The sequence below is a fragment of the Coffea eugenioides genome, chromosome 9 (assembly GCF_003713205.1).
Source record: "Coffea eugenioides isolate CCC68of chromosome 9, Ceug_1.0, whole genome shotgun sequence".
Lineage (NCBI taxonomy): Eukaryota > Viridiplantae > Streptophyta > Magnoliopsida > Gentianales > Rubiaceae > Coffea > Coffea eugenioides.
Window position 1 is genome coordinate 3,729,951 of NC_040043.1, and position 25,419 is coordinate 3,755,369.

The following is a 25,419-nucleotide window of genomic DNA, read 5'->3' on the forward strand; positions in this document are numbered from 1 at the left end:
TATGTGTTTACTTATTTTAATTATGTTTCATATGATTTATTTAGGTATAATAAATGTATGACATCACCACACTAGTCCAATGCCAGTTGTGACTTTTCTTCCCGATTTCTTGCTAGTCTAACGCTAGTGAGAGTTTATAGAAATGGGTTAGTCTAAATTCTGAAATATTATACAATATTACAGCTGAATGTATAACAATTAATTTGAAATTTAAATTTTAAATACATGTTATACAATTAATCACAACAGTGTATACACTATCAGTATATTTAAAATTACTTAGAAAAACTTACATTGAAAATGTGTAGCTGTGGTCATAATCTCCCAGATGACCTACATTAATACATTCAGTTTTTTCATTTTTTGTTTGTGTAGACACCAAAATTTTATCATTTATTTTTATTTTATTTTATTTATTACTATTTTTTGCTCATTTTTTGTTTATTTTTATTTTATTTAATTTAGTTATATTCGTTTTATTTTAGTTTATTTCATGTTTATTTATTACTTTTTCTATAAAAAAAAAAAGAAAATCACTTCAAATATATTTTTTTAAACAAAAATGGGAAAAGAAAAGGAAAGAAAAGAAAGACAGGAAGCAAATCAGAAAAAAAATGAGGAGGAGCCCACGCGCGCGCTGTTTTCTACCTACTTCGTACGCAACCAGAAGCCATGAACAAGGCATGGTACAAAATTGCAGCAACCATTCTCCGCTCATTCCACTTGTTTTTGTTTTTTTCTTTCTTTTGCGACCTCACCCCCCTTGATCTCTATCAAAATTTTTCAAGAATAGAAGCTATCTAATGGCTGCAAAGAGGTCAACAAAATCTGATTTTTCATCCACCGTTGAAACAAGGGTTGAAACAAGGGAGGTTTTGTTCCATATAAAAGGGATAAAAACGCAGCACTAGGTAAAAGACAAAAGAGGGGAGGCGGCGGATCATCAGAGAAGAAAACAATGGGGAGAAACGAAAGAAAAGTCAGAGAAAAAAGAAGAAGAAAATTTTCTGGAAAAATTGCTACCGGGTTGATGCACCAGCCCTATTTTGATTCAAATCCTCACTTTGATTTTAACCCTTTAAGCTAGTTTTTTGTTTCTAAATTATATATAGTTGTAGATCAAGAATAAAACCAAATACTGTATTAGTGTATGACTCAGAAAGACAAGAAGTTTGGCATAAAATTGAACTCTATCCATTATTGCTATTTACTAGCTCTGCAATGCTGCTTTGCTTTCGTCTCCTACCTATTAATATTATCCCTGCTCTTTTCTCCTTTTATTTATGGCTATCAAATTATTAACCTTATGCACTTTTAGTCATTTAGCTATTATTTGTATATATACTTTTAACCCTCTTTACGTCTAATAAAAACGTATATATTTCTTTTACTTTTTTAGTATAAGTGGAAGGATTCAAATTCTAAACCTTCTCACTTATACTCCCTTCCCCGAATCACTCAATTCATCTCTTCTCTTCTTCCTTGTAGAACGATATGTTAAATGTAAGGTTGTCTTTTTTTTTTCCTCCTTTTTTTTCTCTCTCTCTGCCGTGTGAATATCATAACTGAGTAGCTAAGATTATAGTGTCTTGTCCAAAAATAGACAGCAAAGATTTATATGCTCTACTGCTCTAGTCTCTAATTCCAATTGAATTAGGATGTTGTAATGCTCCTTTGTGGCTGTAAGTATCCAGGGTAAATGACAAAAAAGATTTATATGCTCCTTTGTGGTTTTCATTTCATTTACTTTTCAGTAGGTATTAAAAAAAAGCCTCGGGGATTTTTTTGTCAAGGTAGAGTAAAACTAGAAGTTATACCATTGCATATGCAAAATTTCTTTCATTGCACAGTGACAGTAGTGGTCCTCTTTCTTTTTTTTTTTAAATGGGATTTCTTTAGAGGACGTAATTAACCAACAATTATAATAGATGAATATATATATATAAGGGTATAGTTCTTTAAACGAAACGTAGAATTTTCATAATACATGAACCAATCTTGATCATATAATATTGTATTATAAGTTAGGGATAATATTAAAACCTCTTTTGAGATTTTTTTCTAATATCACTTAGGACCCTGAAATTTTAAAAACATTACGTACCTCCTCTAGTGATTTTAAAATGACTATATTATCCGTCACTTGGTACATAATTCGCATATCAATTAAATGGAGTTCATAAAAATTAAAGAAAAAGAAACAAAGTCACTTTTTCCTCTTTCCCCTTTCTCGAACTTTCTCTCTTATTCATTTTGTTAGATGACTCTGTAATTTTTTTACCTATAAATTATAGTAAAATTTTATTTATCTTTATCTTTTTGTGATTGTGGCAGAGTGGAGTATGATTTCTTTGTTTATTTTGAGTTAATTTTTATAACGATTCAGTAGAGCTTAAAGGCTTGGGCCATGGGTTGAGAAGAGGTTGGGAAAAAAAAATAAAGTTCATGAGAAATCGGTCTTAAGCATATATAATTGAATCGACGCTAGTAAATCGGTTTTATTTTTCAAATTTGTAATTTTATGGACTATATATAGCTATGTGACAGTGATATAGTGGTGCTATTGGAGATTATTTTTCAGGTGGTAACTCTTTTTGGAGTAAACAAAGTGGTTTAGGAGTACTTTTATATAGGAAAATAAGCGAAAGGGTGGTTCAAGGATTTTAAAAGTTTTGTTACACGAATAAGCAAAGTAAAGAAGGGAGGTGATATTTTTTAAAATCTTAGACTAAACTAACAACGTAGAGACCCAAGTCCAACAACCTTTCCATGTTACATTTGTTTTACAGGCATAGAGACTGATGAGTTTTCACCAAAGAAGCACTCTGACTGCAAAATTAAAGGGCTGCTGCCATTACGGGGAAAGAAGAGAGAGCAAATAAGGCAACATTTGTTTTACAGGCATAGAGACTGATGAGTTTTCACCAAAGAAGCACTCTGACTGCAAAATTAAAGGGCTGCTGCCATTACGGGGAAAGAAGAGAGAGCAAATAAGGCAACTAATTCTGCACCGTGGAAAAAAGGCATATGAATTGGAAACTCGGGAACATGTGCCAAACTTATGTGACCAAAATTCTATTAAAAAAAAAAAAAAAAGAGTCAGCAAATTGGTTGCTATCAACAAGTAGGTGAGCTGTTTTGTACAAAAATTTTTCCAAGAAAATGATATGAGATCTTGTTAAGGAATGAAAACAACCGCGGCCATTGTCCTCGCCTGCGAGGCTTCAGTTTGACCCAATGAATAGCGGAAATAAATACTACTAAAGAGGATAACTCATTTGCTTCCCTGTGTCCCTACGTGACCTCAAGCTACTCAAAAAGCTAATAAATGACTGAGAAGTCCACAAAAGTCACACAAAGGTAGTGCTCCTCTGCGGCGGCCCACACCAGGGAAAAGGAAGCCCTATTTCCTGCTCTTTTCTTTTGAAATTACTAAAATGGGCAAAAATCTTCCTTTGCCAATAATGCCCCGGGATAAGCTCTATTATTTGGGCTCTTTTCTTGTTAAATTGGCACTTGTTATCATATTTTCGTTCTACTCCTGAAATAAATGCAAAATATCAAAAGTGAGTAGAATCTAGCAATTAATTCACGTCAGGTCAAGTAATAGGGAAAATTAATTATAAAATAAATGATAAAATTATAACTTGATTCGATCCTTTAGGATTATTATGATCAGGAAAAGAAAGTTGCAGGAACTCTTGGGGTTGTCTGCACAATACGGCAGTGGAAGGTCGTGCCAAGAAACTTTAGAAAAAAAGGGAAAAAAATGAAGAAGATATGGTGGGGAAAAAACATATTCCGTTTTGAGAAGATTTTTGAGCACGTAAACGCAGTACTGCACCGACACACAATCATTATTATCAAGAGTTAAAGACTTCGTAGGAGATTACAGTAGTAGTAGTTAACGTCCAACATTTATGGCAATTTCACTTTTAGTGCCTTTTGAAAATTACACCTAACTCCTTTATTCATTGAAAAAGGCAATATTATATTTGGTATGCCTAGGAATGGCTACTAGGATTTTTTTTTTTCTTTTTCCTTTTTGTCCTTCCTACTCTTTGCTTTTATATATTGCCAACAAAACTACAAAACTATCAATGCTTGCCGAAGGCTTTGTAATAATCGACTTTCAAGCTAGTGACCTTTTTTGAGAAGATAGCCAACATCCACTCAAAAAAGAAAATCCATACCAAAGTGTGGTAGCTTCATCACTTCGAAAATCCACAAACTGAAAAAAGATTATAGCAGCAGCACTTTCTTCTCCACAGGAAAAATCTGTGTCTCCGGTAAAGCACTAAAAATAATTACCTGTAATAGTGAATGAAAACATCAGTAAGTGTCAATTCTTGGACGCCTCTCTTTCTATGCACCTCTGTGTAGGTCATTTTCTCAAAGAATATCTTATTTGGGATTCATCTAGCTACTTCAAAAAAAAAAAAAAAAATTTTTTTGGAGCTTTTCAATTCAAGTACACGACAATAAACTGGATTTCACCCCTTACGACATCATCTATCTTTTTGTTGTCTACTTCAAGTTTATGGTACTTCGTCCAAAGCACGTATTACCATGAATGAATCATATTCTTCCAGGAAATGTGTACATATATTTCCATTCCACGTGGAAGTAACTCTAACAGTACACATTTGATGGAATGATGGAAGACAAGTTTGCTTTGTAAGGTTAACTTTTGCAATTTAAACAAGAAAAGCCATCCAAAGAAACTTTTCATAATAATATATATTTTCCCGGAGTTGCATAATTTATCAGATATCATGTGCCCCTCTTTTAACTTCTTCCTCATCATACGCTTAGGTCTTATTTGATATCCCATTTCAGCACTTAAATTTAACGGATTCAGATCGTTTGATAATCAAAACTTGAACATCTAAATTAATTAAGTGACACTGAATTTCTTAGGCAAAACTTACTCCCAAAATCAAGTGATAAACTACTTAATGTAACATGCACTCAAATATATTATATTTAATACTTAATAATTTAATGAATTCAAATTTTGAATTTTTTATCAAACGCATCATTAATTAATTATTTTCATAGATAAATAATCGCTTTTGGAAGTAATCAATTTTGACCTGGCCACCAAACCTGGCACACGAGCATGGGGCAATAATTGGATCCGCGAAAGTAGGTAATTGATTTCATTTAACACAAGGACAAGGATTCTAATTTATATTTTTTTTGGTAACTGAAAGGTTTAATCTATCATGTATATACACACATTAGTAATTACTATTCTCTCTGACATTTATATACTTTCTCCAATTAATCTTATCTTTTTAAAAATCTAATATCTGAAATACATCATTGGGCGCCCGTTAGACAGTCCTCTTATAAATTTGCTTTTTCTTTGTAACATTAAAAATGAGAATGATCTATTTTAAAAAAAAAAAATCGATTTGATCTAATTTGTAGTCATACTGTTTAAAATTGAATACAAAAGTTAATTAGCAATTGTTTGGCGCATGCTTAATTCAATTGAAAAGACTTTAATCTAGCTACCATTAATTGAGTCCTTTCATCTAAAGGTAAGTAGAGAAATTGATTTCATTTTTCAACCAATATATTAAAGCTATAAGAAGTAAGAAGATTTGGGAGGAAGCAAGAAGCATAGTTGGAAGCATACACAGATAATTTTGGAGCTATAAATATTTTATCTTTTGATTTTCTTGAATTCTCTATCTAATATTCTTTTGATTTTTGAGATCAGTAGTGTCAAGTACTCCCTCCCTTTTTTTATAACTGACGTTTAAGAAATTTGCTCCAGTGTACTTTTATATGTCGTTTTATTATTCCCATGCAGTATTAATTATTTTTTCACAATTTTACCCTTTTGTGCCTCTTTTCCAATACAGGATTCTTAATTACTACTCCTAGTAATTATTGCTTCTCTCCTAGTAATTGGACAATTAATGAGGGTACGAAAGGAAAGTAATGTACAGATTTAAGCAATGAAAAATTTTTTTTAATTGGTGTGCAAAACCTTAAACGTCAGTTATAAAAAAAGAGAGGGAGTATTTGTTTTTCAAATCTATTTATATCCGTATATAATTGATGTAATTTTTAGTGCAGAAGTAGACTGCACACAAATTGATGTGATACGCTAAAATTGATGTGACAAAACAAAGGAGCACTAAAATTGACAGTTTAGAAATAGACTGCCAAAAAAAAAAAAAAAATTCGTGGTACAGGTGTGCGTGCTGCATTTTTGGTGCATCTTGAATCGTGGCTAATGCGTATCAAAATCGTAGATGATGCAAATTCATATTCATTCCAGCTCTGCTACGTGATTGGGTAATATTTTCATCTGTCAACTTCGGTACCCCACAGTACGTGAATTTATTGATTTATTTATTTCTGCATTTTCAAAAAAAAAAAATCCACCAATGACTCAATGAAGGAAGAGATGATTTCATTCTATTTTTAATGACCTTTCTCTTTTTGCGGTTACCTTTTTTTATCCCATATCTATCGTATCAAAAAAAAAATTATTACAGTATTATTCAAAAAAAAAATCAAGTATATAAATTAATATCTTGATTTCATTCCATATATGACTAAATTAGCTAGTATATATATATATATGGTAGCTTAATGTTTCTTCTTCCTCTTCTTCTTCTTCTTCTTCTTCTTTTTCCTTTCCTCTAAAGATGCGTAAGGCATCTGTCTTCGTTCCAAACCGTGTTATATCGGTAGTTCAATTTTGCAAGGGCAGGTCTGCCAAACCTTAGTGGAAGTATACTAGTAAAGCCGCCTGCGGGTCATATCTGATCTTCACCTCCAACATAAATTTCATAAGATACACGAGTTGTTGTTCTTGAATTAGGGGGGGCAAACCAAGAAAAAATAAGGAAAAAAGCAGAAGAACAAGAACAAGCATGGAGTCCACCCCAGAAAATGAGTTCAATCAGACTTTGCTAGAGCAGAAACGATCCATGTTGGAGGAAGTTAGCTCAGAGCTCGAGGATGTGCTATCGGATACAAGCTTGTCACGGTGCCAGCGTCTCTGGCGGGCCGTTGGCATTGAGATAAAGACTCTTTTCCGGCTTGCTGCTCCGGCATGTGTGGTTTACTTGCTTAACAACGTTGTTTCCATGTCGACTCAGATATTCTGTGGCCATCTTGGTAATATTCCGCTGCAGCCTCTTCTCTTGGAAATACTGGTATCCAACTTTTGGCCTATGGACTCATGGTAACGTTTATATCCTCTATATTAAGTGCTTTTTATACGGACACTGAGTAATCAGCAACAGTATCTTCTTGAATGTCTCTTTTGCTTGCGTACAATTTGTGCACCATTTTGTTTTTCGTTTTTTCTTGGCTTTTTCTGGGTACAGAATTAATTTGTACAGCACTGCGAATGTGCATATATTCTAGGGCCTGGCCTACGCCTTCAAATCAAACGTCTTCCATTTTCCCACCACAGTTTTGTCAATTTTGGCTTAGACACCACTGATGAATTAATCACGAACGAACAAGTAAAAATTACTGATGCATTGCTAATGTTATTATGTGCAGCTTGGGATGGGAAGTGCTGTGGAAACCCTTTGTGGGCAAGCATATGGGGCACACAAGTACGACATGTTAGGTGTATATATGCAAAGATCAACAGTGCTTCTCATGGCAACAGGAGTGCCCCTGATGATGGTTTACATATTCTGCAAGCCACTTCTTCTTCTACTTGGTGAATCAGAGGAGGTGTCATCGGCAGCTGCCTTGTTCGTTTATGGACTAATCCCGCAGATATTTGCATACGCAGCCAATTTTCCCATACAGAAATTCTTGCAAGCTCAGAGTATCATTCTTCCAAGCGCATATATTGCAGCCGGGGCATTAGTCCTGCACGTTTTTTTGACTTGGATTGTGGTGTATGTTCTGGATTGGGGATTATTAGGGGCATCGCTAACCTTGAGTTTTTCGTGGTGGGTAATAGTGGTGGCTCAATTTGTGTATATATTGGCGAGTAAGAAATGCAAGAAAACTTGGAATGGGTTCAGTTGGATGGCATTTTCCGGACTATGGAACTTCTTGAAATTGTCTGCTTCATCCGCTGTCATGCTTTGCCTGGAGACGTGGTACTGCGAAATATTGGTTCTGATTGCCGGTTTGCTTCCAAATCCTGCTATTGCATTGGACTCTTTGTCTATATGGTAAGATATACAGTAGTGTTTTTCTTCATTTTGCAACAAATTGTGATTAACGTGTAAGCCATGTTTTCTGCCCTTTTATTTATTTATTTTTTACTCTTTTCATTCTCAATTTTTTTTTAGATTTGTTTGATAACCTAGTTCAGGATAATAGGGTCTTAAAATATTCAGACCGTTTAATAATAAAAAATTGAATATCTGAATTAATTAAGTGACACTCAATTTTCTAAATAAAATTTGCTCCTATAATTAAGTGATAAACTATTCACTTATTACGGAATATGATATGTACTTAAATGTATTATATTTAATACTTAACAATTCAATAAATTAATGAATTCAGATTTCAAACTTAAATTTTATTATTAGATGTATCCTCAGACAAAAAATACTACCATCCACCTTTTCCCACTCTTCTTTCTTGTTTTTTGGTTTGGTGGGGTGGGGTGGGAGAAGGAAATAGGGGTCAGTAGTCACTGCTCAGGATTCCTTACTGGGGCCGGATTGATAATCTGAGGATTGGATGGACGCATATTTTTGGCAAAGATATTATTGAACTAGTATGAACTAGAAATTGGTCTGATGTGTATAAATGGTGCAATCAGTTTGTCTTTTTTGCCATTTATGCATGTGAGTCACACCACAGAGCTACACAAGATGATTCAGTGCTCAGTGGTCATACGGATAGGTGAGGCAAATCAAATGGGCCCAACCAAGGGAGAGTAATGGTGATGGGTGAAAGGGTACTTCTTAAATTATTTTTCCTCCAAATTTTCAGGCAAGAAAATGAAATGCAATTAATTGCTTGAATGCATTGGCCCAAGGTTTGGATCAGAATAATAATGTGAACTCATAGTTGCTTGTTTTTGAACTTTTCTTGGCCACGAAACATGAAATTGGAAAATTTCCTTTTTGTGAGCAAAATTTCTGTACTCTCTGCTTTTGTCATGTTTCCACAGTATGGCTAGAAAGCATTTGTCAAATGTTTTCCACCACACCCTAACATAGCAGAGAAATAAGTAATGGAATGGTATGTCTCTGTGGTGCAGTCAGACGATCCAAGGATGGGTTTTTATGGTCGCAGTGGGCTTCAATGCTGCAGCAAGGTTAGTAGTTCTCTTACTCTCTGCAAGTTTAGGCCCTTTTTTTTTTCTTCCTTTTTTGTTTCCTTATTAGTTTTTCTTGCTACAAATAGGGATGCCTTTCTGGCTTAGGGTTTGTTCTCGTTTAATTATTTTACATGGTTAGAAATTTTAATTTTGAATAATCAGTTTTCGTGACGTTCTTTATCGATTACTTTTGTACTCTGGTTATAGATATTTTTAATCATTAAAAAAATCTAAAATTATCTAAAGAGTAGCTTTTACTGATTCTAATTACTCTCAGTTTCTATAATCAAATTTTGTAAAATCAAGAGCAATCGAGAACAAGGGCTTATCCTTTAATAATTTATCAGCTTTCATTGCTGATGAATTCGAGGCATGAATGAAAAATTGATTGTGACCTCCGCCCAAAGATTAGAAAACCTTTTGATGTATTGAGACAGATATTTATATATGTAGGGCTTGGTCCACAAATTTGTTTGTGAATCATTGGTGCTCATTTTTTCCTACATCATCACTAACATGTAGCAGCGTACGGTAGTACACAAATAGTTTACATGAACCAAGCCTAAAAAAGTACTACTACTTTGTTTTCTATTGTTTGTTCTTTTGAACCACTATATTGACTAATTTGTTAAAGCATTTTTCTAACGAGTGCCTAGTAGACACTTATTAAAACACTTAAATCACCCATTAGACTAGAAAGACTCAATAATTAATCCCGTTAGTCAACGTAATGTTCTTAATGGAACAGTGTGAGGATTAGTAACGAGCTGGGGGCCGGACATCCCAAATCAGCAGCATTAGCGGTGGTGGTGGTGACCGGAAGCTCGCTTATCATCGCAGTGATCTGCGCCATCGCGGTGCTTCTTTTGCGGCATGTCATGAGTTATGCTTTCACTGAAGGTGAAGTTGTCGCCAATGCCGTCTCAGATCTTACCCCGCTTCTTGCAGTCTCTATTGTGCTTAATGGGATTCAACCAGTTCTGTCTGGTAAGCTGCATATATTGTATACTATATGTTTTAACCAAGTTAATACTACAAAGTTTCTCTAGACTAGATGCAAGTTTGTATTGTGGCAGACAAAAGATTTTCTCTAGACTAACTATATGGAAGGAATAGTTACCTTATTGCCTTTTTCCTAAAAAGGTTTTGGTGTTGAATTGTTCTTCACGTACGAGTAGGTGTTGCTGTTGGGTGTGGATGGCAAAAATTTGTTGCTTATGTGAATGTTGGGTGTTACTACGTGGTGGGCGTTCCATTGGGTGCACTTCTTGGATTCAAATTCAATCTTGGTGCTAAGGTACGTATGTACAGCCATCAAATTTTCTTTTCTTTGGGGGGTCTTTTCCAGTTAGAAGAAGGATGAAGTCAAAACTACAAGAATTTCACTGTTACCATCGATCCTACTAGCAGCAGTGAATGTCATTTTCGACTGTCGTGTGACTTTTGTTCGGGTTTAATTGCAGGGAATATGGTTAGGAATGGTTGGAGGGGTGACCATGCAAACTTTGATCTTAGTTTGGGTCACTTTTCGAACCAACTGGAACGATGAGGTACTTATTACTTAAACCTCGACTCAAAAAACAATTAAAGATTTTGGATTCAAATCTTTCTAGCATCTTATTTTTTAAAAATCCCAAAAAAACTTCTAGCATCAAACTTTCTTACACCATATCGAAAGTCAGAGTCAAGCTTTTCGGGTTCTGTAAGTTGATACGAAAATTCTTCTAACCTATGTATAAATGGCTACGTACCCCAAGAATTAGGTCATAGATTTCTTCTAACCTATGTAGGAATGTCTAATTTTCGCAATTCTTCAGGTGGAGAAAGCAAGGACTAGGCTGGACACTTGGGATGACGAAAGAGAGGAACCTCTGCTAGAATAGTTCTCTTGGATCAATATATATATAGCAAGCTCGCTCAATGACTCCTCCGTTACATGCTGCACTAATTAAGATTACCTTTTCTTTTTTTGCTTTTGCAACTATTGAGATTGTGGGACTCATATTCTTATTCACATATTTTTTTTATGATATCATTGACCAATGAAGCGTGGGTGCTTTTTCTGCATGCCTTGATTTGCTCCCTTCACTAGAACAATTTGTCAGTCTGAGGAGTCTCGAGCCCAAGATGCCTGCCTCCACATTGACATTGTTGGGATGGTATATGTATGACATTTTGCCAGCATCAGTTTGTCTTCCTTCTTGCATACTATTGCTTTAGAAAGATTACGTAGGTATCATGGTTAATCGTGAAATTTTACAGCCAGATTATTTGCTTGTCATTCATGTCAGTGAAAGACGAATGCTTAGTCGTCTTAGATTGATGGTAAAAAATTAATTATAGAGTTTAAAAAAAACAAACGTATTGAAGTAAACATCACTACTTGACCGCATCATACTATGTTAGAGTAAGAGGGATAGAATATAAATTCATAAATTGAGTTGGTAAAAACATTATTAATCTAAATTCTGAAATATTATACAATATTACAGCTGAATGTATAACAATTAATTTGAAATTTAAATTTTAAATACATGTTATACAATTAATCACAACAGTGTATACACTATCAGTATATTTAAAATTACTTAGAAAAACTTACATTGAAAATGTGTAGCTGTGGTCATAATCTCCCAGATGACCTACATTAATACATTCAGTTTTTTCATTTTTTGTTTGTGTAGACACCAAAATTTTATCATTTATTTTTATTTTATTTTATTTATTACTATTTTTTCATTTTTGTTTATTTTTATTTTATTTAATTTAGTTATATTCGTTTTATTTTAGTTTATTTCATGTTTATTTATTACTTTTTCTATAAAAAAAAAAAAAAGAAAATCACTTCAAATATATTTTTTAAACAAAATGGGAAAAGAAAAGAAAGAAAGGAAGACAAATCAGAAAAAAAATGAGGAGGAGCCCACGCGCGCGCTGTTTTCTACCTACTTCGTACGCAACCAGAAGCCATGAACAAGGCATGGTACAAAATTGCAGCAACCATTCTCCGCTCATTCCACTTGTTTTTGTTTTTTTCTTTCTTTTGCGACCTCACCCCCCTTGATCTCTATCAAAATTTTTCAAGAATAGAAGCTATCTAATGGCTGCAAAGAGGTCAACAAAATCTGATTTTTCATCCACCGTTGAAACAAGGGTTGAAACAAGGGAGGTTTTGTTCCATATAAAAGGGATAAAAACGCAGCACTAGGTAAAAGACAAAAGAGGGGAGGCGGCGGATCATCAGAGAAGAAAACAATGGGGAGAAACGAAAGAAAAGTCAGAGAAAAAAGAAGAAGAAAATTTTCTGGAAAAATTGCTACCGGGTTGATGCACCTGCCCTATTTTGATTCAAATCCTCACTTTGATTTTAACCCTTTAAGCTAGTTTTTTGTTTCTAAATTATATATAGTTGTAGATAAACAACTGTTCTCTTGAATATTTCTCCAAAAAACACCGTTAACTCCTTCGAATTCGAGCTCAAAATCACAGGATAGTCAGCCCTGGAAGGCCTGCGACGGAACTTGTTTGGCTTCGTTTCAGCAGCTTTTGGTGAATTTTTCTTCAGCTTTTCTCACGCCAATTCGAGCCCCAATCATTTGTAGGTAATCATAGCTTTCTCACTTAAATTATTTAACTTTATTTCATGAAATTGTTGAGTCATTATGTGAGTTGGTTTGCTTGAACTAAGTTCTTAGATATTTTGTGATTTGTGACACGATTGAGAGGTTTGTCTTGATGGTTGGAATTTGCTCAAAAAGTTTTGAAGATCCTACAATGATTTGATCAGAAAATCTTCAGCATTCGGTGGATCTATTCCTTGGTTCCACCATGAGCTGACTTCATGTTCTTCTTGTTTTTCTTTGTCTTTCTTCGTTTGATCTTCATGAAATGGAATCTGTAGTTGGGTTTTGTTAATAAAAATGGGCCAAAGTTCTTGCGCTGAGTTTTGGTTGATGAATCAATGGGTCTTGTTTGAGTTTTTTTTGCATGAACACATCTGGGTTGAATAAGAAGGAAGTTGCAGAAAAATGTTGCCGAAGCTACGAAGATGATGCATGAATAATCTGGAAAAATTACATTTTTTATCCCAAACTTTTGCCTAATTTCACTGTGGCCCCAAATTTGGAAAATTCAAACCAATTTTGCCCATTTTAAGTTTTAATCCTCCTTTTATATTTTAAGTGGTTTTTTGGGTAGATTAATTCTAGATTTTAGGATATAATTAGGGTTACATATTTTTTAATTGATTTAATATTCTGTTGGGTTTAATAGAAAGAACTTGAGATTTGGGTAAATGTTATTCTATTTGGGTTTTGATAAAAGGCTTTGGTTTTGTTTTGGGTTTATGACCTGGACTTGAGAGTTGAAGCCCATACATTTTTTATTGGGTTTGTTTAGTACAATGGCAGGCCAGCCTGCTCTTTTTGTTATGGTCTTCGGTTGGGCTATGATGATTTTTGGTCCAAAGAAGAAACAAAGAATGGCCCAGTGGCCTGTTTTCTTAAGAAGTCTGATAACAAATTCGGGTATTTTTATTGTGGCTCTAAAACTTTGGATTGCTTTCAATTAGGTCCCTATTTTAATTACATTTTGGTTCCTAAACTTTATTTTTATTTATTCTGACCCCTAATCTTTATAATAATTGTATTTTAACCTCAAAAATTTTTCTCAATTTTTGCAATTAGGTCCCTAATAACTTTGATTTCTTAAATATAAGTTGTTTATCTTCTTTAATTGTTAATTATACTTCATTTAAATGCTTTTAATTGATAGATTTCATGATTATTTCATTTCATTATAATTTATTTGTTAATAAAATTGATGTTTTGACCATTTTGTTGATTTTGGAGTATAAATAGGACAAATCCAATCTCATTTAACCACTATTTCAAAAGAGGTACTTTCTTTTATTATTTTTAATCCTCTTATGTGCTCATACGTGTTTTTTTATGTGTAATTGCATACTTTGAGTGCCTTTTCTTTTAATTACTCATTTTATTCATTTTAAGTTTTATTTATTTTATTTAATTTTAATGATTATTTGAAAGGCATTTAAATGCCAAATTATAATAGATAGATGCTCAAAGCATGTATTTAGTTAGGCTATGTAATAGATAGATTTTAATTTTGCCAAAAATGTAATTAGTTAGATAAATGTAATAATTAGGTTATTATTTTTTAAAATTTCCCTTTAAATTGTAGTTAAGGCCCCAAATATAATAGTTAAACTTTTATTTGCTTGTGTGCTTGCATGTTTGTGTGCATATGTGTTTATTCGCTTTCTTTAGGTGCTTGCATGTTTGTGTGCATATGTGTTTATTCGCTTTCTTTAGGATTTTTGCATTTAGATATCATGTTTATGTATTACATGCTATATGTGATTTATGTGTTTACTTATTTTAATTATGTTTCATATGATTTATTTAGGTATAATAAATGTATGACATCACCACACTAGTCCAATGCCAGTTGTGACTTTTCTTCCCGATTTCTTGCTAGTCTAACGCTAGTGAGAGTTTATAGAAATGGGTTAGTCTAATGCTAAACCCCTTAGATCGTTTTCGTGCTAGATTCACATTTTTATGTGATATTCATCGCATTTCATACATGTTTTTCATTTTTAGGGTCTTTTCTCATCTTGCATTGTCTTCCTGCTATATATTATCTCCCTTATCCCTATGTGCGCAAAACATGACATTTAGACTTGCATTCCATTTAGGAAATTAGAAGTAGATTAGTTTATTTGCTTGATTAGGTTAGGGGAGTCACAAATGATCAAGTGTGGCTTCTTAGCCTTAGTCTTAGCACGCTCTCATCCCCTCTATAAGAAGAAAAATTTGAATCACGAATTTTAACATCCACTATCCGTTATGTTGCACTCCCCTTTTTTAGATCATGTATATTTACCTATATATTATAATTTCTTTTTGAATCCCATCTTTTGCATTTTCATGATCTCTTCTAAAAATCATTTTGGACATCATAATTAATATGATTTGCACCAATTAAATTTTAAAAAAATATTTCGACCCTCTCGATATCCTTTAGGTCTAAATTTGTATCCATGTAGAAACATCAAAATGTGATAAGTTTTATACGTTAGATTAAGAAAATTTTCGACTAAATCTCGCAACTAACATTGGTTAGATTGAAAGGGTGCCTTAAATTTGATTCTGTCAAATCATTGCCTTTCCTTTCTTTAATCGTGACTCCCGAACTCTTTTCTCTTGTTTTTCGAAAATCTGGAGTCGTCTAAAAAGGGTTTTATTTATTTTTTATTTAAAAAACATATTTTGGGTGACTTGATACACCTTAACTCAATACTAAGTGGTGACTCCTATGTTTTCTTGAAAACCCTTTTAGACTATTATTTTGGGTCAAAACCGTCGCACTTTTAAGTCCCATTTTAGACCATTTTTCTTTATTTATTCTCTAAAATAAAAAAACTAATTTCAAATAAAAATTAATCAAATATTCATTTTTTCTAACACCTTAAATTTTATTATTATTTTTTTTCAAAAAATGTGGCGTGACAATTTGAAATAAAGGGGAACGGTGTTTGAAATGCTAGTTTGAGCTACTTGTTATATATAGAACAAGTTAGGGTGCATGGGCCAGGAATTGCTTTGTAAACATACTTTGCCATATCTAATAAATAAAAAATGCACTTGTAGAGGAGAAAACAAAAAAGATTCACCTTGTTTTCTATAAGTGGTAATTCTTGTTATATGGGCTGTGTTTTTTCTACAAGTGGTAATTCTTGTACTAGGTACAAGTTCGTTTCTATAAGTGGAGTGGTGAATCTTGTACTTGATACAAGTTCACCAACTACAAGATTCACCTTTTGACACAAAAAAAAAAAAAAACGACATCTACCACTTGGAAATATAGAAAATGACACCCCATTTTGAGTATTATGTCTTTTTATCGCCTTTGCCAAAGCAATAGCTTGCACTGTTGTACATCGACATATAGTATCATTCAAGTATTCTTCACAAACACGGCAATTGCTCTAAATTTGCATGGGTGAATTGGCATAATTGCAGCCCTCAGCCTTGATTTTGTCTGCAATTTCTTAAAATCAGACTGGATATCACTGCTTGTGCATTGCCACTTTTAGGTTTAATCAGTGTCAGTGGTAGTTTCACCTTTTCACTGTTCTTGTAGAGCCTGTTCGGCTCCAAAAAAATTCTATGAGCGTTACGTTTAATAGGGTGAGTTAGAGTTTAAATCTGAATAATAAGCACGAATTAAATGTGAGTCCAGGTTGAATTTCACTCAACTCAAGCCTTATTAAGATCCGGACCATGCATATGCATAATTACATATTTAATATGTATAATTGTATAAAAAATGATATATATAGTATATAATTTTACATAATATAACATAAAAATATTAATAATTTATATATTAATTTATGAATTTTAGTAGATTATATACAATTATGTACTGAATTATGAATTTTAGCCAAACCCGATGTAACCTCAAAATTTGTATTAAAGTATGAATTGAATTTGAACTTTTTAATCTATCCTTGAGCTCGAAAATCCAAAAGTCTTAGTATTTATTTTCTACGACAAGCGTGAATTTGCTAAAGTTCGGCTCATGAAACCTGATTGACACCCTGATATTGTCCATTCTAGTTCTGTGCAGATGGTATAAGTTTGAATCTTGTCAAAAGTTTGGTGCAGAGCGTATATAAAACCACAATTCAGGGGCCCAATTTGAGTTATCTTTTTGGAATGATGAATTTAGTCCACAAACACGACACCACAACACAGTGGCCCATTATGAGTTATATCAAATAGTGATGAATTTCCAGCTTGAGCAGAATTAGTCGTAAACCGTACTACAGATACAGATGCGAATACGTGTAGTTTATTAAAAAAAAATAATTAGTCGTAAACCGTATTACAGATACAGATGCGAATACGTGTAGTTTATTAAAAAAATAATGATTTTGCCCGCAAAATGAATAATAGATTGGATAATGGCGTTTTTGCCTACACCTTAAATTTCAGTCTATGATAGAAAAGGTTGAAACAAGATCAATTACTCAAAAACACTAAAAACCGATTTAGTTGCCATGTTGATTTGTCTCATGGAGTGGATGGTTGATTTCGTCCGCTGCACAACGGAAAGGAGCAGCAGCGTATTTTGGAGACTGAGCTTCTATACTGTGAAGTGGACAAAATTATGGGCTTTTGTCTACACCTTTGGATTCGGTTGGTATTTGGATCTATGATGTGATCTAGACTCCCAAACTCATTTGTCTCTAAATTTCCTCCCTTAAAAAGTTTGAGTAAATCTTATATACACTGACTGACAGTGTATACACTATCACCGTTTGATTTATGACACGTGTGAAATTCAAATTTTGCATAATTGTCATTCATCCAATGCTGGCAGTGTAGGAAAGATTAATATTGAAAGTTTTGGATGTTTTCCCTTTTTTTTTTCCCTCGTGAATATAGATATAGAATTTTTGTGAACAAAAATTTCAAAGTCTATTGCTCAACATGTTGGTTCTTAAATCTTCTTTCACAAATTTATATCATTTCTATAAGAAATTTGGATTTTTAGACAAAGAAATACTCATAATAACAAGAAGATTTTACCTTGTATAAATTTAGAGCGTAGTACAAAAAAATCCTATTATATATAGAAAATTTGGAAAATACAAAAAAAAATTATAGAACTCAAATTTCTAATACTAAACTATGAAAATATCCGATTATATATAGAACTCAAAATCCTAAGGCTATAATCAACCATATAGAGTGACCGTAATTACGATATCTATATCATACTAATACATGCAACCATGTATCAATAATAATAATAATAATAAGTGTCATTATTACTTTATTCCCTTAAACTATTTCATTACTATCAATTTACTTCATAATATTATCTTTTAGTCATTTCACCCCATAGATAATTCAACTCAGCATGTTAATAAATATTTAACAAAAATACCCTTTTATTACTATATAATTATTATTATCACATTATCCCTTTTAAATTATAGTATATATACCGAATTTTAGCCCTTATCACTGGACAATCACTCGCACTTTCGTGTTTTGTTCCTCGGAATCGAGTTCTCACTTCCTCATTGTCCGCCATTACCAACAGGGCTGATATTTTTACTCCCAAAACCAAAAGGGACAAAATAAAAGCTCTCCAGATTCTTCAGTAAGGAAATCATAAACATCAAAAATTATGGAGTCGAGTAATCAAGAAAATCAGGTCCATGATGCTAAGCAGCAGCAACCATCCGAACAACCGGCATCGGAGCACATAACAACAATGGACTCCAAAACTGAAGCAATACTATCGGACATAAGCTTGCCGAGGTTCCGGCGACTCTGGTGGGCCACCGGCGCCGAGTTGAAGACTCTCTTCCAAATTGCAGCACCTGCATGCATAGTATACCTTCTCAACTACGTTATGTCAACTTCAACACAGGTTTTCTGTGGCCATCTGGGCAATCTTGAATTTGCAGCTTCTTCCCTTGGTAACAACGGACTCTCAGTTTTGGCTTTTGGACTCATGGTAAGTTGGAAATTTTTCTCCATGACCGCATTGCCAATTTCTGACAACCACAAGAACCTTCAATACGTGTCACGCATGCAGATTTGACGTGTCCATTTACAAAATTAATGGCATGGCATAAATAAATAATCCATGCAAGAATTCACGTGTCAGTGCATGATATCAAAATCTTGTTTTTTTCTCTCCACTTTTTAATCGATAATTACTAACCGAAATCCAAATCGTAATTCAAATACAAAAATTTGTCTTAGTTAAGACTTAAGAAAGCGTTAGTCTTGCAAAAGCTTATGAACATAGATATTTAATATGTGTTAATTAATTACTATGGAAATATTTTTGGCAGCTTGGTATGGGAAGTGCTGTGGAGACCCTGTGTGGGCAAGCATATGGAGCTAAAAAGTATGATATGTTAGGAATTTACTTGCAGAGAGCAGCTATCCTACTTGTGGCAACTGCAATTCCTCTTATGATAGCTTACATATTCTCCAAGCCTATTTTCCTCTTGCTAGGCCAGAAAAAAGAGGTTGCATCTGCAGCTGCTGTATTCGTCTACGGCCTGATTCCTCAGATTTTCCTGTATGCTTTCAATTTTCCGATACAAAAGTTCTTGCAAGCCCAGAGCATTATCCTCCCCAGTGCAGTCATAGCAGCAGTTGCACTGGCTGTCCACATGTTGCTCACATGGTTCGCACTGTTTAAATTCGGATGGGGACTTTTGGGTGCTGCATTTGTGTTGAGTTTCTCGTGGGTGCTGATAGTGGTTCCTCAGTTTGTCTATATACTGGTGAGTGATAGATGTCGCAAGACTTGGAATGGATTTAGCATGCAGGCATTTTCTGGATTATGGAGCTTCTATAAACTGTCAGCTGCATCAGCTGTCATGCTCTGCCTAGAGTGTTGGTATTTCCAGATAATGGTTTTGATTGCAGGTTTACTACCAAATCCTGAAGTGGCATTGGACACAGTGTCTATTTGGTATGCTGAAAGAATACTACTTTTCCTCTTTTCTTTCGCTTGCATTTCATATGTATCTCATCCCTTTACCTCTAAATATAATTGGAGGATTACCCAGACTTAAGTATATGTTTTAATTAGGGGCTACAATTTATTTTGAGATTTTTTTTTGGCTTAATGCAGTAGTAATCTAATTGTTTTACGTGTCCATTTGAATGTGTCGTTTTCTAGAAGGGACAAGTGTGACTTTCAGATCTTTGAGACGGCTACCTCTACAATAATATTTCGATCATCAGTAATGCTGCAAATATTTTCCTTCTACGAAAATGATGCAAATTTAAGTGCTGCTAGAATAAACTTTTATGTTCCAAAAAAGTTGGAATAGTGCCTGTTCCTTCTAACTAGAGAATATGTTGAAGATGTCTCGCCCAGTGTTTTGCTGTATATGGTTTTCCAATAAAATTCTTAACTTCTCATTGAATAGAGATTTATGGCCTCATATGCAGTTTGACAATCAACGGATGGGTGTTTATGATCTCATCAGGGTTCAATGCAGCAGCCAGGCAAGAATTCTTCTCCTCTCCTTTATGTCCGACTTCTGAATTTTGCTAGATATAATATTTGCTACAATGATTTCTAGTCATATTAATTCCTATTTTGCATTACATTTTAGTATTCTAATGTGATATGTTTCCACACAAATTCTTCGCCCGAGGGAGAAATAAACTTTTTCGTCACTCAATGTATGATTAGTTGGCAAAAGCAACTCACTCTTATGATTAAGTCATCTATATGTTAATACCTGCTTGAAGGCAGTAATCAATCCTCCGGAAAGCATTCTAGATAGTTTTCATTTCTCACCATCGGGCAGGATTTTGAAATGATATGGAAAAAAATTACAAAATATGGATGGATTACTCTTCTAGACAATTGTTTTGTTATGAAAGGGCAAGTGGATTTAGACAGTATGGAATCTGATCTAGAACTGATCATTCTCTTATTCTTACAGTGTGAGGGTTAGCAATGAACTTGGAGCTGGACATGCCAAAGCTGCTGCATTTTCCGTATTGGTTGTGACTGCAAGCTCATCCCTAATCGCATTGACTGTTGCCATTTTTGTGCTTGCATTTCGCCATGTCATAAGTTATGCCTTCACTAGTGGTAAACATATTGCCATTGCAACCTCAGATCTTATGCCGATCTTGGCAATTTCGATCACTCTTAATGGCATTCAACCGATTTTGTCCGGTAATCAGAAAAGTTTAATTTCTCTCTAATTTTAAGTTCAGAATTCTGCATTCTTCCAGCGTCAAGGACAAGATACTTCATGATATATGCTCTAAAACGTGTACTCTATGCATTAAGACAAATGCTATTGATGCTTGAGGTTGAAACTCTTGCTACTATATTATTAATGTCTCAGACATTCAGTTCTGTTACAGATGATAATTATCAGTCATTTCATCCTTGTGGCTGATGATTCTTTTTTCTTTTTCCATGTGAATTTGGTGAAGGGGTTGCTGTTGGTTGTGGATGGCAGAAGTTTGTAGCTTATGTCAACGTTGGATGCTATTACGGTGTAGGGGTTCCATTGGGTACACTGCTTGCTTTCAAATTCAAACTTGGTGCTAAGGTTTGTAATTCTGTTCAAATTTATTACACTACAAGTTTAATGGGCATAAATAAAATCTTGGAAAGGGGCAAATGCCGGGTCTTCTCCATTTTTGCTTGTAGGGAATATGGTCTGGACTGTCAGGAGGAATGGCTATGCAGACTCTTATCCTAATTTGGGTCACTTGTCGGACCAACTGGGATACAGAGGTACATACTATATAATATCATTACGCTTCACATTTGTGTCTAGATCTAGAATGTGTGAGAAGGGAACTCCGTATGTGACATTCCTGCACCATTTTCTTTCCTTTACAGTCGAACTAGCACCTTCTTTTCCCCTTCAATATGATTAGTTTTATTTACACAAATTCATTGAAATTTGGGATAATTTTAGAAACCTCCCCCAAAGTTTTTATTAATTATAGATAGCTCCACTCAACTATTCAAAATTATACTTACTGCCCTTACTTTTACTATTTAGGTAACCATTTAGGCCCAATAACCTACTAGATTCTTTTTCAATAATCCTAAACTACCCTTCTATTAAAATTGTGAAAACAAAAAGGAAATATAATTTAGTCACCATTTTCCACTTATACACTTTTGCAACTAATCAAGCATTCCCAACTCAATCCATCCCTACAGTATGGCAGAGTCCCAAATTCACTCCAACTCAGTCCCCAAAAGTTGGGCAGTCACAAAATTCCTAACCTCAGCTCAAATGCTTTCAGTGCAAATTAATTACAACGGTCACCTCAAATACCCAAATGTTTCTACAATTCATCTATTTCATTCCTTATCCAAAATTAACCAATCTCAAATTCCAAATTGTGATCTCATTGGCTGTCGTCTTGTCAAACATAAAACAATATCCTAGCCTACAACCCCCAATACCAAAGAGCAATGCTTTTACATAGCAAAGCATACAATTTAGTAATACTCCATCAACATCTAGGGATCTAGACCAACTTCGATATCCATAGCAAACTACTATCAACTATTGCAAATCAATTAAAGAGACCCAAATGCAGCTGTTAATATACAAGAAAATTTATCTTTATAGAAGGCAAAATTGCATGCCCCTCATCTAGACCTCTTCCCCTTCCAACCATCAGTTTTTTTTTTTTAAATCCACTAGTATCCTCTTCGTCTCTATCTATTTTGATAGTAAAATCTACTTACCTCAATTTATTATTTGGCAATTTCAAGTCATTAGCATCAGCAAAGCATAAGAAAAGTTGAAAAATCGAAAGGTTCTAATTACTAAGAATGAGAGAGGCGGACATTGCTTTGCTGTCATTATGGTTGGTGGGAACAGGTTATGGGAAGAAGGAGAAAAAAGATAGGACTCAAGGGTAGGGGTGGCAATTTCTGACACGACCCGAAAACACGACACGAACCTAACACGAAATTAATGGGTTTGGGTTGAGATTTTGGGAGTTCGGGTCAGAATCGGGTCGAATCCGATGAACCCGAAAAGAAAACAGGTCAATTTCGGGTCAACCCGTGGTGACCTGATATGACCTGATGTGACCCGTTTACGAATTAAAACTAATTTAATAAACATAAAAATTATTTTATCTAACTAAACTAAATCATTCTTCTTTTCCAAAGGCATTAATTACTTAATCCTAAATGAATTTATTTAACTTGTGTGAAGTTAAAATTATTATATTTGGACAAATAATATATCATGTTATTTTTTACTTTTATGCTGTTTTAATTTATTTTATATTTAGTTTGGGATAAAACACTTTTATGGTGTTTAATTTATTTTAGATTTGGTTTGAAATTATTTATTTAAATTTTTATTACTTGATGATGTAATTAATTTTGTGAAAATTTGATTTTATTAGAAATTACAGTGATAAATTAATAAATTAAAATTAAGTTTCGGGTCATTTCGGGTCGACCCGCCAACCCGAAATTTTCGGGTTCGTGTCAGGTACCCTGACCCATTTCGGGTTGGTGGGTCGGGTTCGGGTCAGCAGGTTCTTTGTTATACTTAGGTCTCAACCCGAACCCGACCCGTTTGCCACCCCTACTCAAGGGGGATGGGAGAAACAAATAACTATAAGTAGTTGGTGAATTTGTGGCAAGATGGGTAGTAGTGACAATTTTTTTTTTCCTTTCACCATTTTGTTTAATCACATGGTATAGATTATCTATTTAATGAAGGACATTCTTGTCATTTCACTGCATCAAGGGAGATTGGTGTAATTTTCTAAACCTGAGGGGAGCTATGTGAAAATGTCAGTAATCTCAAGGGAGATTTCTGAAATTATCCCTTGAAATTTATGCAGCATAAACACTGAAAAGATTTTTTTTTTTTTTGGACATATTCTTTATTCACTTTGTCAAAATTATATAGACTAAATTAAGTAATCAAAGTCTTCTCCTGTCTGTTGGTCCACAACAAATAACAGTAGTTCTTAGTTGTTACATATTAAGGACAAAGGGATGTCTGGCTGTGCTTAAGAAAGAGGGAAAATGGTAAATTGATACTTGGAATTCAAGTAGAGAAGCTGTAATTGTAAAATGACCTTTTCCATTGCCAGGTGGAGAAAGCCAGGAAACGCCTGGAAAAGTGGAATGACCAAACAGAGGGGAGCTTGAGTTCAGGGGGAAATGTCTCGTCATAAAACAGAAGTATCATATTGCAATTTATAGTAGTGATATTTTTCGACTGCCTCTTTAGTTATAGCCATTTTACAAGCTTATGATTTATTGCTTGCCCTTCAGGTTAACCTGATATCTTGACAACATGTCTGGAAACTTGGTGCTGAATCTGTGGCGCGTGCATGGAGTTACAAAGCCATAACCGATCGAAAACTAAGATATCCCTTACCCTTCTATTGTGAATTGAGGAAACAAATTAACTATTGTTGATGGAGCGTAGACAAATGTATATCGCGAAGAAAATCTTGTATTTGAATAGCTTTTTCTTGCAAATAATTATCTGATTGCATCGTAATTAAGTTTTTCAATTGCCTTTTCATCTCATATATATCACATCATAAAGAGTGTTATGATATTTTTTTTTTTCAAAAAATTATTCAAAATCATCACCCTTACAAGTAATACAGAGTACTCATATGTTAAGTAGAAGTTTGGCCTGGAAGGTTTGGATTGGGTGGTAAAATAAAAGTTTGGCCTAGTCAGAATACTTACAAAATTAAGTAGCTTGTGAGCGAAAGGTTACAAAAAGTAAGTGGCTGGCTGATATATGGTGGGAATTATCAATAGATTTTTAACCACCACCATCCGGCGGGTGAACAATGTGGTTTAGGAAGTAAAATGCTACTATTATAAGACGATATTGCGATATATTTTTGCAATCTTCATGCCTGGACTGTGTGTGGACCATGGTGGATGATTGGAAACAATAACCTGAACTGAATTCTTGTCAAGTCTTTTTGAGGAATGCAGACCAAGAAAGTAATGTTGCTGTTCACATGCTTTTGGAAAAGGAACATAAAATAAAATGGATCATCGACTATAAAGTTGGATCAGTATGATTGGTCTAAGCAATAGGTTTTTTTTTTTTGTTTTTTGACTGAGTCTAAAACACAAGATAAAGCAAAAGGGAGTTTGACAAAGGATAGATGAGTTCAATTATTTGGGGGGAAAATTGCACAGAAGATGCTCCTGGAATTTCTGAAGGTTATTTTTATAGAGATTGAATTATAGGCTTTTAAGCTGACAAATGTTAGATAGAAATTAAGAAAATAGGTACATATAATTACTTTTCTCTAATAGAAGGGTACACACAGCAATGTAAGATCACAATTTGTTATGAATGCAATAATTGTTCTTGAAAAAAGATCATATGAAATTCGAGTAAATGCAATTATAGTTATATGCAATTATAAATGATAAATATAGTTCAGCATAGATTGAGTGAGTTTAGTAGTAGTGTTTTTTCAAACACTTTACTTTGGATATAGTTATAGAGAATTTTTTTTTGATTTGATATTTTCAGGGAGCTTTTAACGCTTTAAAACTTTTTCGAG

General features: G+C 33.9%; 1 protein-coding gene and 1 pseudogene across 1 annotated transcript; both read left to right on the plus strand.

Annotated features, from left to right (window-relative positions):
* The first annotated feature begins 6,941 nt into the window (after window positions 1-6,941).
* Window positions 6,942-11,160, plus strand: LOC113783648 (annotated as a pseudogene).
* Window positions 11,161-18,548: 7,388 nt separating this feature from the next.
* Window positions 18,549-24,318, plus strand: LOC113783607 (protein DETOXIFICATION 40-like). The gene is made up of 8 exons (XM_027329790.1): window positions 18,549-18,838; window positions 19,182-19,813; window positions 20,299-20,355; window positions 20,802-21,040; window positions 21,307-21,425; window positions 21,527-21,613; window positions 23,965-24,055; window positions 24,149-24,318. The coding sequence occupies exons 1-7, from the start codon at window positions 18,593-18,595 to the stop codon at window positions 24,046-24,048; spliced, it is 1,464 nt and encodes a 487-aa protein (XP_027185591.1). The 5' UTR covers window positions 18,549-18,592; the 3' UTR covers window positions 24,049-24,055; window positions 24,149-24,318.
* The last annotated feature ends 1,101 nt before the right edge of the window (window positions 24,319-25,419 follow it).